A 16152-nucleotide genomic window follows, 5' to 3' on the forward strand; every position below is an offset into this window, starting at 1 on the left:
GTTTGTTTACGCAGCCTCCATGGGGGGCTCCCTGGGGACAGGCTGTGGGACAGGTTCCCTGGGGGACAGGCTCCCCTCCCTGGGGACAGGGGAGCCTGGGGGCAGGGGCTTGTGGGGGCAATCTCCCACGGCAGTAGGGCTCAGCCAGTGTTTCGTGTGTGAAGAAATGCACTGTCTTCTGATGGAAAGCACAGCATCTATGGGAGCTTAACGACAGCTTTTTAACGACTTTAAGTGAGATGAATTGATCTCCTGCCTCTGAGTCCTCTAAGAGCAAAATACGTGAGCTGCTAATGTGCTCAAAGAGAGGCTGCCCTTGAGGCCCCTCCAGCCCCCCAGTGCTGCAGGGATTTAGTCACCCCAAAGCCAGGTAACCTCGGCCTCCCAAAGCTCTGGAACTACAGGCATGAGCCACTGTGCCTGGCCTGAATGAGGGTCTTTAAGAATAAAATTCCAGGGGATCTTCTCACCAAGCCCCACCGCGTTTGAGGACAGCGTAGTGCTGCATCTTCTCGGCGTCCTCTGTCCTTGTTTCTGGTTTTGGTTTTGGTTTTGGTTTACTTGAAACAGAGTCTCAGTCCATTGCCCAGGCTGGAGTGTAGTGGTGCAATTATGGCTCACGGGAGCCTCGACCTCCGAGGCTCAAGTGATCCTCCCACCTCAACCTCCTGAGTAGCTGGGACTATGGACATGCGACACCATGCCCAGCTAATTTTTTTTATTTTTTTTGTAGAGACTGGGTCTCTACAAAAAAATGTCTCTATGTTGCCCAGGCTGGTTTCAAATTCCTGCGCCCAAGTGATCCTCCTGCCTCGGCCTCCCATAGTACCAGGATTCCAGGCTGGCCTCAGTTTTCCAGCAGGTCTGCACATGCACTGCCACCCCTCGCTCAGAGGAGACCTCCACTGTTAGGGGGACCTAAACCTGCGCTGCCTGAACCCCAGGCACAGAGGTCATTTGTGAGCCCCCTCCCTTACTTTGCTTTTTTTCTGAGGAAGCTGCTTCCCGGTGATGGGAGGTCACTGTTTTGGGGGAAAAAAAGTAGGAAAAACAAAGCCAGTCAGCCGCTGGGCTAAGCGTGTCAGGTTTCCCACAGTTTTCGTGGGTTGCTGTGGATGGGTGGGGCTGTGTTTTGGGCCTGGGGCATCCCTTTGCCTGCGGGGGCAGGACCAGGTGATTTTGGATCAGGGGCCCTTGTCCTTCCAGAAGCCAAAGCCCGTTCTAGGTGTGAGGGTGCAGCAGTGAGCAAGACACACAAAACCACTGCCCTCCTGGAACACACCCCGCAGAGAGGGAGCAGGGGCACCACAGACCTGTATGTAGGCAACAAAGGTGTGGTGTCGGCTGGGGAGCAACTGGGACCCCTGAGCCCCACAGTAGGGGCTCATGGCACTGAGAAGCACTGCCGCAAGGGCGCAGCCAGTAGAAGGAGCCGCCAGTGCCAGGGTTCACAGACGGTGTGAGCTCCGCCTGCTGGGAGGGCCAGGGGCCTGGGCTGAGGGCCAGGAGACAGAGCATGGGGGACTGAGGGGCTGTGCCTGGGAGGGGGAGGAAAGAGCCGGGGACCAGATTCACTTTTGAAATAGAAGCCCCCAACAGCAGCCAGGCAGGTGGAGCAAGGCGTGCAGGGCTAAGAGGGTGCAGGGGGCGAGGAGGAGCCACTAGGAGGGAACCCAGGGGTTCAGGTGAAAGGCAGCGGTGGCTCAGCCCAAGGGGTGGCAGCCGGTGAGGTGGGTGGACGGCTGGATGCTGGCAGCCATACTCATAATTGATGCTGCTGTAACAGCTCATCACAAACCCTGCAGCTTCAAACAGTCCAGGGTGGGATCTCCTGGTTCCCGGTTCCTGGGTCAGGCGTTGGGGCAGAGCAGGGCTGAGTCTGCTGCTTTGGGACTGCTGAGCTGCAGTCGAGGTGCTGGCCATTACTGGGCTCATCTTGGAAATCTCTGGTAGGAAAGGATCCACTTCCAGGCTCTCTTGGTCATTTGCAGGCTCTTTTCTTTGGGCTATTGGGCTGAGGACTCAGCTTCTCACCAGCTGTTGACCTGAGGCTGCCCTTAGTTCCTGTGCCATGGACCTCTCCAACACAACACCTTTCTTTGTCAGAGCCGGGAGGGACAGTCTCTAGCAAGACAGAAGTGACAGTCTGCCCATTACGTTTTCCATGGTCTGCGGGTTAGAAGGACTGGCTAGGTCCAGCCAACACTCCGGAGGAGGGACGGCCCAAGGACAGGAATCCCAGGAGCTGGGGACATCAGTGACATCTGACAAGCAGCCTGACTTAGGAGCTCAATGACAGCACCAGGAAGCTGCAATGGGCTGGAGCTGGGGCAAGGGACAGCAGTGCAGTCAGGAGCTCAGAATGCACAGATGCCCCCTGTGCAGTCTCTTCTGCACCTGGGGGCAGCAGAACCTACTCCTGGGGTTTCCAAACAGCAGTTGTGGCAGTGTGGAAGGACCCCCACAACGTGCAGGGCAGGAGTGTGGCGTGAAGGAACGTGGAAACCCTTCTCATGGTCATCACCTGCACCTCAGCCCCTCCTGAGCCCGTGGGCCAACCTGCCTGCTGCCTGCCTGCCTACTGTCTGTCTGCCTGCCTGCCTGCCTGTCTGTCTGTCTGTCTGCTGAGAGCTCCCCGATGCCCTGAACCCAGACAGCCTCCTGGGCCTTTGTGATCCCAGGGCCTCCAGCCAAACCTGGTTGATCTTTTTTAACCACCACCCTCTTCCCCTCCCTTATTTTGCTCTTCTTCCAGAATTTTCCCACTGTAAAAACTCGAGCAGGTCTGGACAAGTGAGGCCGGCTCCATGTATCCAGAATCGACGACAGGCTCCCCGGCTCGGCTCTCCCTGCGGCAGACGGGCTCTCCCGGGATGATCTACAGGTGACCCCCACCCCTCACCCAGGCCACCTCCCAGGGTCCGTCCTGCCTCGAGGAGGGGTCCCCAAACCACTGTGCTCCACTCTGGAGGAGGGAGGGCCCAAGCAGGGCCCACAGGCTTCTGCCTTCCATGGGCTGCAGGGTGCACGCCGGCAAGCGTTTTCTCCAAGAAAGGAGCAGGGGCTTTAAAGACCCAAGTGGGAGAGAAAAAGCAAAACTTCTCTGGGGGGTTTGAGCCAGAGTAGACTCCTTTCTTGTGTCTGACCCTTTCCAAATATCTCGTTCAAGGGTGACAGAGGCCCAAGGGTGGGTGCACGGCTAGGGCCGATGCCGGCATTGTTTTCCTCTCACTTCATACACTGCAGCCCCTGTGGCCCCGCCAGTTTCTCCTGCATGAGGATCATGACCTTGCAGGCCTCTGGGGAACCATGTCTGCCCTTTTCCCAACACCAGAGGGAGTTGGGGTAGCCAGATGTTCCTGGCACGCTGAGCCCCTCCTTGTGGAACTCACTTCCGCCTGCAGCCCTGGTTGTTTCTGTCTGCACCATAATCAGCGCTGAACAGCCGCAGAGGGCGTTCAGTGAGAGCCGAGGCTCTGGGGACAGCGCATAGAACCCATGAAAGAAGAGCGCACAGGCAGGACCCCAGCAGCCCATCGATCTTGGGCAGCCAGACCTTTTGAGATCATCGTTAGGGCCTGAACCAGAGCCCGTGTCTGAGACGGCCAGGGACAGGCAGTGTCTGTCCTAAAAAGAGCCCAGCAGGCACGTGCGGGTTTGCCAGCACCTGGGCTCTCGGCATGTCTGGGGTGGAGGGTTTTCAGCCATTGCCCGCAAGCATATTGCAAAGCAAGTCCTGAAGCATGTTCAATCCAAACCGACCCTCACCCCGAGGTTCTCCACGGAAAATAGAGCCAGGCAGGAAGGAGCCCTTGTGTCCAGGAAACTGGCTCCACGGTGGCCACCGGGTGGCGCTGCTGCAGAGCGTTTGGCACCCGCCGCGCATCCTAGGAGACCATCCTGAGCTGGCGGCCAGCGGGGGCCCGGGGGCACGGGACGTTGGTGGTGCTTTCTGAGCTGCACCTGCTGGGGTTGATGCCAACTGTGGACTCTCTCTCTTCTCTCCCTTTCCCCTTTTTCTCTTTCCTCCACTGCTGTCCGAAGTACTCGGTATGGGAGTCCCAAAAGACAACTCCAGTTTTACAGGTAATGAGTCTTCATTCTCCCTAAAACCCCAGCGAGTCCAATGGCCAGGGAGTGGGTGGGAGGACTGCAGCCTTGCCAAGCAGGGCATGCTGGTGTTTTCTCTGAAGCCAAAGCCCCCTGAGACCCCCAGGCTCTGCTTATCACCCTTTGTGCCTACCCACAGGGCGCTGTGCAATGTCCTCATGGAAAATGGAAAGTCGGGTTATTTGTATGTGTTGATCTGCCATAAGTTTGCTTTGATTTGAGCAAATGGGCTTCTGATGACTGTCAAGCTCTCAGCCAAGGCTACCGTTAAAGCGTCACTCATCAGGCAGTGAGGGAGACACCTTCCTGTGGTCTCCGGCTTGTGCTTCTTCCGTTATCAGTTATCAGAATACAGGACGTGGCGAGCCTATCCGTTCTCACTTTGCCTGTGGGTTTGAGCTGATCTGGAGCTCACAGAGCTCCTCAGGCTCATCAAAAGCTAGTGCCTTCTTGGGGGTGTGCAGTACTGATATGACTTGGATCAGTGACATCTTTCTGATGTGTTTCTCTGTTGGTGAATTAACAAACCAGGCACATTTACCTGGCGAGAGACCGTGCCCCAGCGGGACGTGGCATCGAGATGCCAGGCTTAGGGCCCCGCAGGGTGCTCTCGGGCAGACCCGTTCCTCCCTCTGGGCTGCCTCTCCCTCACCTGTAAGGCAGAGGATGCATGTTCTTGGTGCAGCCTCCAACCCTAGGAAGTAAAATGGCAGGGCTGCCTGGAAACTGCGGGGCCGCTGTCTCCCCGTGCCTTGGGACTGTTTGGTGAATCGGCACAGTTTCCGGCAGCAGGCGCGTGGTATGTGTTGCTGCATCTTGGCATTCAGGCTGGGAGGTCTCTCTATGTGGACCCGGACACCTCCCGGTGACAGTGCTCTGGGGTTGTTGCCAATGCGCTGGGCAGTGGGTATGAGGATGGCAATGGATTTCCATGTGGCTTTTCTCTCATGCCCCCCCCCATCCCCTCCTCGCCAGCTCAGCACCTCTGACAGGACCCTGGACCTGGGTGCTCAAGCTGATCTGTGCCCCTGGGAGGTTCTGCCCCTTACAGGGACCTCTGCAGACATGGCCAACTCTTTGATTCTACTGATATTTGGGTAGATAAGATTTTGCCTAAAATAGTTAAATCTGAACTCGTGCTTGCAAATGCTTTGCCTGGATGAAACGTTTGTTTTGTGATGTATGTATGCATGGTGTAACACATCCTAATGAATAGACGCCGCTCATCCCAGGGGATTTCATCCGTGAAACGAAACGTATACCTGAACTGCATCCTCAGAGAGCCCTGGGCAGCCTCAGTCCTCAGAAAGGAAGGGGTGAGGTCCGATGAGCAGGCAGGAAAACCCCAGGTGCAGCCCAGCCAGCTCGGAGGGCCCGCCCACAGACACAGCCCAGCCAGCTCAGAGGGCCCACCTCCAGGAGGGGCCGAGTAAATTGTCCAGTGTGACCAAGTTGAAGTGAGAGCCTTCCAGCCCCCTCACCACGACCCTCAGAATCCCACAGGCTCAACATATGGTCTACCACCAGGAACCCTGTGCATGGGAACCTTCATTTCCAGGTGGCTCCCAGCCCCAAGGACAAGGTCTGAAGCTCACCTTCTAGGCTCTCAGCCCCACATTCCTGTGTCCACAGGCTCTGGCCATTCCACCTCTTGGATCTCTAGGGGTTCACTTGCGTGTCTATTGTGGGGGCTCTGGAGATGACCTGTAAGGGCTGGGGTCTTTGTTTGTTCACAGGCTGGGGGCCACTCCTAATGGGGCACCCTCATCACACCAAGCATGCCACGAAACATGGCTGGTGGATGATTCTTTCTGTTACTTAGGCCTGGCCCTCTCACAGGGCAGAGGGCTCCAGGCACTATCCTGCCCCCATGCAGCCCCCCAGGCAAGGAATCAAGGCAGGACACTGTGCCAGTCAGCTGTCCACCCTGTACTGCATAACAAACAGCTCCAAAACTCAGTGCCATGCAGCAATCAGCGTCTCTTCCTTGCTTCTCTGTCTGCGGGTTGACCAGGATCTCATGTAAGCTGGTTCGGCTGGGTTTGTCTCCAGGCTGCAAGTTGGATCCCCACGCCCTCCATCTTCCCGTCCTTCTTAACCAGGACCTGTCCCAGGCATGCTCCTCCCACAGCAGAAGTGCCAGAGAAAAGGCAGAAACATGCAGGGTCTAAGGCCTGTGGTTGGGGTCGGAGTGCTGTCACCTCTGCTCATATGCTTTTGACCAAAGTAAGTCTCATGAACCAGCCCAAAGTCAAGGGGCTGGAAACATTGCCCCCACCAGTGGGAGGAGCGATAAAGCCGCACAGCAAAGGGCATGGATACAGAGAGGGGTGAAGGATTGGGAGCAATACTCCCATGCACCCAGGTCTCAAATCACTCTGATGATCTCCAGAAGGCAAAGCATGTTATGGGAGAAGCCCAAAGAGCCTCTGGGGTCTGAGGAAGGAGTGGCCACAGCCAGCCGAGAGCCAGGAAGGCTTCGTGGAGAAGGCAGCACAGGCTTGATCTGAACCTTGAAGGCTGGGCAGGATTCAACACAGAGACTGGGAAGCACATTCCTGTAGATACAACAGCCCGAGCCCCATCCCAGAGGTGTCCACAGAGAACAGGAAGTGAAGTTACCCAGCCCTGGCCATCAGGAACATGATGGAGAATGAGGAGAGGCAGACTATAGAGGTGGATGTTGGTGGGGGGCCTCAAATGCCAAGCAACAGGGCTTGGATGCATTCAGAGGGCACTGGGGAGCCATCTATGGTGGCGAGGAGAGAAGGAGCATTCACGTGAGCTGAGCACAGGCCTCTGCAGACGCCCTTGGGCTGTGGGTGGTGGTCCCATACCACGAAGCCCCCAGCTCCCCTGCTACACAGTTTAGAATTGAGTGGGGTGCAGAAGCTGCAGGCTCTGTGTCCCACACTCAAGTACCAAAGAGCAAGGCCTGCCCCTTTTGACCTGTGGGTCCAAGGCTTTGTGTTTCTGGCACATGGGGATGGTGGAGGCAGCAAGGGTAGTCCTGAGGGACTGGCAGGACCCCCTCCTTGGGCTGCACCCCAACTCTGCACACCAGGAGTGGGTCTTGCCAGGTTGGGGGACTGGCAGGACCCCCCGCCTTGGGCTGCGCACCAGGAGTGGGCCTTGCCAGGTTGCAGCACGGAACTGCACTTTCCGAGCTTTTAGGGGAAGAGGCGCTCGTGAATAATTCAGCCTCTTTCGCTGAGATGAAAACGCCCTAATAGAACTAATGGACTCGCTGCCTCAAAACTTGACTCTGGTGGGACTCATCTCATTCACCAATTGCCTCTGACGTCCTGCAGTGACACTCCCTAATGAGAAAGCTGCCGTGCCAGATCCTTAGAGCGTCTGGTCATCCCTAATAAACTAGACTGTGGCCTTTGTAACAAGCAGACGCCCCCAGGAAGGCAGGTGAGTCCTCCCTTCAGCCCTAGGACTGGATGCAGCCGCTACCTTCCTAGGGGAGGTGCCACTTGGGGGTTCGCATCCCCAGGAATGAGAATAAGAGGAGACAATATTTTGGGGTGCTTTTGGCTAATCTGAAATTAGACCCTCTGCGTTTTTTCAAAGCAGAAGACCTCAAAAAAGAACCAGCCCGAGGTAAACCTTGAATGCCTGATGGATGGGGCGGTGGGCGGTGGCTTCAGCCGGGCAGCATCTCTCGCTTGAGCCTGCTTGCAGCCCAGACCTGCCCCAGGCTGGCTGTTTCCCCGTCTGCTGGAGACTTGGCCATCTAGCTCCCACCTCGTTGTATTCACCATTGATTAAGATTCAGCATTTTCCAGTTTTGCCCAGAGCGCGGTCGGGGAGGTTTGGTCTTGCCTGTGCAGGAAGCACGTGCCAAGGGAGCCGGGGGTGCTTGTTCGGGCATCGGTTTGCTGATTGTCCTTGGGCGCAAATTCTTTTGTGTTTGCACTGATGCAATGCTGTGCGTTGTAGAGCCGCACCCCGGAATGGTAGCAGCTCCCCTTCCGTTTCTGCTTTTGAGAACTTTGGTTGGGTCAGAAATCCCAGGTAGAGGAGTCTGAGAGGAGGTAGTGATTCCTACTGACTTAATGAGGTCAACATCTTCCTCTCATTTTTCCGTGTCACAGTGTTAATTCACATGAGTCCCCCTGGGCCTCTGATCTACAGGAATAGATCTGCACAGGGCAGGCCCAGCCCAGGAAAGAACTTGTAGGGGCCACATAATTAGCAATGGCTATTGAGGGGGGGTTCATTTTGCTTGGTACCAGAATGGTGAGGGAGTTTCATGGCTCAGAGACCCTCACTCTGGAAAACAGCTGGAATCTGGGATATTTTGAATAAGGTCAGGGGTCAGTGCACTCTTGAGCTCAAGAGAAGTGGGGGTCCCGAGGCAGGCACCCGGCAGTGGGGCCACTACCTCCTCCCTGCAGTGTCTCACGGGGGCCCTTCGTCCATGGACCTGATGCTGTTAGAGTCACCTTCCCTGAAAACCCAGAATAGAGCCCCAGAGTGAGAGAGTCCAGAGGAGCCAGCCTTTGTCCTCTGTTCCCCGGCACCGCTGGTAATGGGCAGAGCCTCTTAGCCTTTGGCGTGCACACATCCTTCTTCCCCCGTGGCTGCCCTCCCAGAGTCATGGCCCCTCAGGACCACGAGGAGCCCCCACTGGCAGGAGGATGCAAGTCCTGGTGTGGGAGCCCCCCACACACAAGAGAGGGCCACCTGCAAAGAGCCGGTGGGCCTGAGGCAGGAAGCCAGCCCCACCCCTGCCAGCTGCCACCTGGCACTGCCAGGAAATGCCCAGGTGGAGCCCTTGTCGGCCTTTTGGAGCCTAGGCATTGGTTACTCCCACCCACATCCCCAAACTTGGCCTCTACCATCTTGTCGCAAGGTGTGCATTCTCTGCAGGAGGGGATGATTATTCACCTCTGTTCTCTCCCTTAAGCATTTTCTGGGGAGATTTGGTGTCTGTGTGGCTCACTCCTCTCACTCAAGCCTGTGGTCACAAGTTCCTTCCAGCCTTCCTGCCGGCCCCTGGTGGTGGAGTTTTCTCTCCATGGCATTTATCATAATTGGTGTCATCCCACACCCTCTGCAAGACCCGCTTCCAGCTGCGTCACCAGCTCCCACCCGGTTGTCCAAAGCCTCATCTCACACAGCCCACAGCAGCCTGGTACAGCAGGCGTCTACTCAGCCCACCTCACAGATATGGAGGCTGAAGCTGGAAGCGGTCAAGGTACCTGCCTGGGTCACACTAATAAGCAGGTGACAACCAGAGCTGCCCCTGTCCAGAAGCTGGGCACTCAGCCACCCTGTCCTCCTGCCCTAGGGCCTTGGCTGTATTTCCAGGGCCAAACCAGACCTGGGTTACTTTTTGTGGGTAATATCTTAAAAGCTAATGGCTATTGATCTCAGCCTGGTCAGGCCAGGCAGGGAGCTTGCGCGTCTGAGGCTGGTCCTGCCTTTCAGAAAGAGCCCTGCGGCTGCAGCCTGCCCGCCTGGCCTTCTTTCTAAACACAGACCTCAGGGAAGAGAGGGCTGGCCTCCATGTGCCCCACAAAGGGCTGGCCGAAGGCCACACAGCCACCTCAGAAGCAGCTGCCTGCCGTGCACATGGAGGGAAGGGAGTGGCCACCAGCAGGCAGGGTGGGGGAGCTGGAGCTGCTGCCTGTGGGTTCCCAGAGCCTCACTTCCTAAGATGAGCCTCTCCTGGAGTCCAGGCCTCTCTGCCCTCCAGAGCGATTCTCCCAGAAGGCAGGGCTTTCCATGCCAGGGCACCCTGCCTGTTCTAGCATCCAGAGATCCCGCAGGCAACACCCCTCCCAGTGTGGAAATGAGCAGTGGTGGATGCAAGTCCTGGCATGGGAACCCCCCCCCAGCAAGAGAGGGAGAGACCTGCAGAGAGCCCCTGGGCCTGAGGCAGGAAGCCAGCCACACCCTGGTTAGCCTTTTGGAGCCTGGGCCTTGGTTGCTGCTTTACAAGTATCCGACCCCCTCCTCTGTGCACGAGGGGCACTCCCATGGGCACTGAGCAGGCAGCAGTGGCAGCAGGCAGAAGGGTCCCTGCCCTCCTGGACCCAATCTTCAGGGGAGTGAATTCAGCACACAAGACAACTAGAAAGGAAGCTGCAAGATGGATGCTGGCGAGCACCATAGAGACAGTTCACAGCAGGAAAGAGGCACAAGGCATGGTGTGCATGAGGCAGAGGGTAGGATGGGAAACGCAGGACCCCCCTGGAGCCGTGCCCATCAGACAGAGGTGCAGGCTGGAAGTGACTGGCATGGCAGGCTGCCCAAGAACAGCTGGTTGCCGGCCTTCAGGGAGAGTGCCATCCAGCCCTGACTAGGGTGGTGAGGCCAAAGCCTGTGTGGACATTGCTCCCCGTCTCCCTGCAGGGGCTCCTAGGGGCTCCTTGCCTGCTGGTCTCTCTTTAGCTCCTCTCTGAGCCCACCTTCCCTACCTCAATTGCACATTCATACCACAGGCATTTGCAGGCTCCGCTCTGGGCCAGGCCTCATGCTGGGCGCGATAGGGCAGACATGAGGCCTGCATGCAAGTAAGATACAGACGAATACCTGCAGGGAAATCTCTGTGAAAGGGGCAGCCGCGGGGCTCCTGGAGGTGTCCCCCGTCCCCGGGTGCACGTGTAGACAGAGCATTGAAAGGTCAGCAGGCTGCTCACCCATTCTGGAAGGACCCTGTCACACGGGGCTCATTGCAAACTCCTGCCCCTTGTGGCTCCTTCCTTTGACCCCTAGAGCACACCCCAGGAAGGGCCTGGCTTGGGCAGCTCCAAGACCTCTCAGCCCCCATCAAGGGCCGTGCCAAAGCCTCTGTAGCTGCCTCAGCCCCCAGGATAGCCCTCCCAGCTCCTTCCCAGGGATAATTGGACTTTTCCTTTCTAGGGCAGAAGGTGGGGATAGTGCTGGCTTCTTTCCAGTTCCCAGGCCAGGTTCCAGGATCCCAGTCTTCAGCTGACCCAGCTGAAATTGTGACTTCCCCTCTGCACCTTCTCTCCTTGGTGACAATGTCAGGCTGCAGTGCAGGCCCCGTGGGCCATGGTGAAGGCTTCAGTCAGGTGGGGTGAGGGTCACTGGACCGTGGACCTCCTTTACATGGAGCCTGCCTCCATGTCCTCATTGCCCTGTCACAGACTGCACGGTGAGGACTCACAGCGCCTTCACTGGTCCACTCACTGTTGTGTATGTGAATTAACACCAGTGGATGTGTTCTGGATGCACGTTTCTCCCTTGACCTTTTAGTTATCCACCATCTCTTAGGGCTCACTGCACGTCCATCTGTGTTGAAATGCCGCATTCTTGACAGCAGCACAAATTCCCACTATGTGGATGGACTGTCACTTAGGTAACCAGTTTCCCTACTGATGGACATTTATGTTGCTTTTAGTTTATAAGAATGCGCGTTCATCATTTAGGCTATTTACCAATGGTTCTTCACATAGAAACTTTGAAACTCCGCTGTCCCAACTAAGGCTCTTTCCCCAGCCAACTCTCCCTGCAACCTGCTTAACTGCATTCTGCTCAGTCTTTCTATTGCAAAAGGCATGAAGCCCGAAGATCTCTGCTGGTGCAGTAATGCTTTCAGCAAGCAAGGATGTGTTGTATAGTATCACGACACATTTCCCTTTACAAGGCTAGGAACAAATAAGACCTTCCCGGGTTAGGGCCACCTGGCATGCGGGGGTGAGGTGCCTTCCTGGCATAATTACAGGAGAATTTATTTCAGCAACAGGTGTGCGCTCGGCTGCTTTCCCAGGGACAGCTCTTGACCCAGTTTTACCCTGGGAACCACCTCAAGAGAGCCCTGTGGTATGGCACTGCAGTCACCACAGAACAGCAGCCCTGGTCTTCAGCGTTTGGGGGTGCTCAGGCTCTGCATGCTGTCTGTGCTTCCGTTTCGTTTGGACACTTGAGGTGCAGCTGTCCTGCCTGGAAGCCAGTTTTGCCTGTGCTTGTCTCATGGTTGCAGGGGGCAGAGAAGGGCAGCTTAGCTGGAGTTCTCGGCAAGCACTGCTTTGCGGATTGGGAATCTCATGCCAAGAGGTGTTTGCATCCAGGGGCCAGGTCCCACTCCTAGACACCAAGACCTTCTGGTGGCAGCACTAGTTAGAGGATGTTTCGCTGCAGCTGCTCCCTGCCCCAGGCCCAGCCATCCAGCCTGGGGCATGTGGGGCACTGGCACACTGTCTAACTCATCACCGTCTGGACAGCGGCGGCTCCCAGGCCAGGCGGCACCATGCTGTCCATGACGTACAGTGAGAGTCTGCGGAGCGTGAGCAGCAGGTGCCACTCTGAATGGGCCCTGCACCCCGTCCGCCAGACTGACATGCTGGAACTGCAGCGGCTGCGGGAGGTGCGGGCAGCAGCCCAGGCCAGGAACATGGAGAGCTTCCTCCGCATGCACGGCCTCTCCCTGGACGGCTGCACCGCCCAGCGCACAGGCATGAAGTATCGGTAAGGGCCAGGCAAGGGGGTGGGGTGGGAAATCTGATTTCAGCCACTTAAAAACATATAAAAAGGCCCGGCACAGGGGCTCACGCCTGTAATCCCAGCACTTTGGGAGGCTGAGGCAGGTAGATCAGGAGTTTGAGACCAGCCTGGCCAACATGGTGAAACCCTATCTCTACTGAAAATACAAAAATTAGCTGGACTTGGTAGTACAGGCCTGTAGTCCCAGCTACTCAAGAGGCTGAGGCAGGAGGCAGGAAAAATGTTTGAACTCGGGACGCTGAGGTTGCAGTGAGCCAGGATCACACCACTGCACTCCAGCCTGGGTGACGGGAGTGAGATGCTGTCTCAACAGCATCAAAATGTATAAAAGAAGAAAATGAGGCCAGGCACAGTGGCTCATGCCTGTAATCCCAACACTTTGGGAGGCCGAGGTGGGTGGATTGCTTGAGCCCAGGAGTTCGAGACCAGCCTAGGCAACATGACAAAACCCGTCTCTACCCTAAAATATAAAGAAATTAGCTGGGCGTGGTGACATGCACCTGTAGTCCCAGCTACTTGAGAGGTGAAGGTGGGAGGATGACCTGAGCCCAAAGACATTGAGGCTTCAGTAAGCTGTGATTGCACCACTGCATTACGGCCTGAGCAACAAAGTGAAAAATGAGACCTGTCTCAATAAAATTAAATAAAAAGTGCCATAATCCTATCCTATCAAAAGATAAGCCCTATTAAGAGTTTGGGGGCAGGCGCAATGGCTCACACCTGTAATCCCAGCACTTTGGGAGGCTGAGGTAAGCTGATCACTTGAGGTCAGGAGTTTGAGACCAGCCTGGCCAACATGGTGTAACCCCATCTCTACTAAAAATACAAAAATGAGGCAGTCATAGTGCTGTGCGCCTTTAGTCCCAGCTACTCGGGAGGCTGAGGCAGGACGATTGCTTGAACCCAGCAGACAAATGTTGCAGTGAGCTGAGATCGCACCACTGCACTCCAGCCTGGGTGACAGATCGAGATTCTGTCGCACAAAAAAAAGAGAGTTTGGTAAATTCTCCATGGAATAAAAATATGTAGGAGGTGTTTCTCCATGGGAAAAAAATGTGTTTCTGGGTGTTGGAGACCCTACTCTAAATAATAGGCACCTAGGTCTGAATTTTCTTGGAACCTCCAAAGGACATTCTTTTTAGTGCTCGCGTCTTTGAATTCAGCACCTCGGACAGCGCTCTGCTAGTCACGGTTCTCTGGCTGTTTTTCTTTTATAAATCCCTGTAGATTGCAAATTGACGGCTTTATCTTCTGTGGTTCAGGAACAAGCCCTTGTGAGAGCCAGTCAGCCAAAGGGCACCCTCCCTACCCAGTCCTTGTAGAGTTGCCAGTTACATTTGAATTTCAGGTAAACAACAAATAGCTTTTTAGTATAAATAGGTTCCTTGCAATATTTGGGACATATTTATATTAAAAAGTTCCTCATTGTTTATCTGAACTTCAGATGTAACTGGGCATCCTGTGTTTCATCTGGCAACCCTAAATCTCTGGCTTCCGTCTGAGAAAGGCCCCTGGGATTATCTGCATGCTCTCTGCAGAGTGGAGTGGAGGCCAGGACTGCTCCTTTCATGTTTTCTCCTGTGCACAGTGTGTTTGGTCCTTCAGCCCATTGTTTGAGTGTGTGGTTGTTAATTTAAAGAAACAAAACACTTCTGACTGGGCGTGGTGGCTCACGCCTGTAATTCCAGCACTTTGGGAGGCGCAGGATGGCAGATCACCTGGTCAGGTGTTCCGAACAGACTGACCAACCTGGTGAAACTCCATCTCTAAAAATAAATAAATAAATAAATAAACATTTTTAAAATAAAGAAAACACTTCTCCTGTGAGTCCATTAGATGGCAGAGTTTTTCAGGCTTTGTATTCTAAATCCAGCTGTAAAGGAAGGACAAAGGGTCTGCTAGTTTGGCCACAGCTGACCTCCTCGTTCTGCTGGAAATTTCTTAAGAAGGAGACGCTGTGCATTCATGAGGGGCTAGTCATTGATGCCTTTTGTTTATTCAGTAAATGTGTGTTGAGAGTCTACTTGGCACCAGGCACTGGGCCAGATCCTGGGGCTGCTACACAAACAAAATCAACCAGGTCTCCACCCTCATGGCAGCCATGGCTGGGGGTGGGGTAGGGGGGCAGAGAAGCACGGAGCACCCACGGAGACAAGTTCCAACAATGGCCACTGGCCAAGGCAGCAAAGCAGGACAATGCAATAGAGAGAGACCAAGGAGGTTAAGGGGGAGCCCTCTGAGAGAGGGGTCGTCTGAAGATGTGGAGAACATTCTCTTGGAGAACATTCCAAGAGAAGAGGGGTCTGGAATGGACCCCCTCTGTGTTTCAGGAGCTAAAAGAAGGCCCAGGTGGCTGCGCTGGAGGCAGGAAGGTAGAGGACACGAGGTGATGAGGCAGGGAGGGGCCAGACCCCATTCTCTAAACGTTGGGAAAACCTCAGCTTCCTCCGATGTGGACAGGATTTGTGATGGAGGAGAGTTTAGTGGGTTGAATCAAGACTCACAAATTTCACATTCATCCTAAGCCTCAGAATGTGACATTAGGCTGGGTTTGGTAGCTCACGCCTATAATCCCAGCACTTTGGGAGGCAGCCTGAGTAGCATGGCGAAACCCCATCTCTAAAAACAATCAAAAAATTAGCCAGGCATAGTGACACATGCCTGTGGTTCCAGCTACACAGGAGGCTGAGGTGGGAGAATCACCTGAGCCCAGGACTTCAAGGCGGCAGTGGGCCCTGTTTGTGCCACTGCACTCCAGCCTCTGGAAAATACTCCAGAGGCATTTTCCATTTTACATCTGCCATGCAGAAAAGGGGGTGCCATGCAGAGAGTGGCCTCTGGTCCTTTTGTTACTTGAGCATGTAAAGTTGGCATTTTCCTTTTGACTTAGTTTTAGGAAGTCGGTGGGAATTGGCAGCAGAGTGAGACTCTGTTTCAAAAAAAAAAAAAGAATGTGACATTATTTAGAAATATGGTCATTGATATAATTAGTTAAGACGGGGCAATGGGGCCGTATGAGATTAGAATGGACCCTAAATGCTATAATTGGTGTCCTTATAAGAAGGTTGTGTGAGCCGGGCGCGGTGGCTCAAGCCTGTAATCCCAGCACTTTGGGAGGCCGAGGCGGGTGGATCACGAGGTCGAGAGATCGAGACCATCCTGGTCAACACGGTGAAACCCCGTCTCTACTAAAAATACAAAAAATTAGCTGGGCATGGTGGCGCGTGCCTGTAATCCCAGCTACTCAGGAGGCTGAGGCAGGAGAATTGCCTGAACCCAGGAGGCGGAGGTTGCGGTGAGCCGAGATCGCGCCATTGCACTCCAGCCTGGGTAACAAAAGCGAAACTCCGTCTCAAAAAAATAAAAAAAAAAAAGGTTGCCGGGCGCGGTGGCTCAAGCCTGTAATCCCAGCACTGTGGGAGGCCGAGGCGGGTGGATCACGAGGTCGAGAGATCGAGACCATCCTGGTCAACACGGTGAAACCCCGTCTCTACTAAAAATACAAAAAATTAGCTGGGCATGGTGGCGCGTGCCTGTAATCCCAGCTACTCAGGAGGC

General features: G+C 55.1%; 1 protein-coding gene and 1 long non-coding RNA gene across 11 annotated transcripts in view; both read left to right on the forward strand.

Moving 5' to 3' along the window:
* The window catches only part of KCNAB2 (potassium voltage-gated channel subfamily A regulatory beta subunit 2), a 105740-nt gene that overhangs the window by 40456 nt on the left and 49132 nt on the right, over positions 1-16152 (forward strand). For 5 of the 10 annotated variants that reach the window (XM_032301077.1, XM_032301083.1, XM_032301080.1 and 2 more), the window contains 2 exons: positions 2756-2884; positions 4045-4086. In XM_032301077.1, coding sequence (XP_032156968.1) covers positions 2808-2884; positions 4045-4086 — 119 coding nt within the window. In that variant the 5' untranslated portion in view covers positions 2756-2807. Of the gene's footprint in view, positions 1-2755; positions 2885-4044; positions 4087-4119; positions 7531-16152 lie in introns of those variants that run through there. The other 5 variants (XM_032301081.1, XM_032301085.1, XM_032301082.1 and 2 more) reach the window with 2 other exon arrangements.
* The window catches only part of LOC116566564, a 1163-nt gene continuing 285 nt past the window's right edge, over positions 15275-16152 (forward strand). The window contains exon 1 of the long non-coding RNA XR_004275909.1: positions 15275-15658. This is a non-coding gene — a long non-coding RNA (uncharacterized LOC116566564). The remainder of the gene's footprint in view (positions 15659-16152) is intronic.

This window comes from Sapajus apella, unplaced genomic scaffold, assembly GCF_009761245.1.
Source record: "Sapajus apella isolate SASKATOON/1434 unplaced genomic scaffold, GSC_monkey_1.0 scaffold43, whole genome shotgun sequence".
NCBI lineage: Eukaryota > Metazoa > Chordata > Mammalia > Primates > Cebidae > Sapajus > Sapajus apella.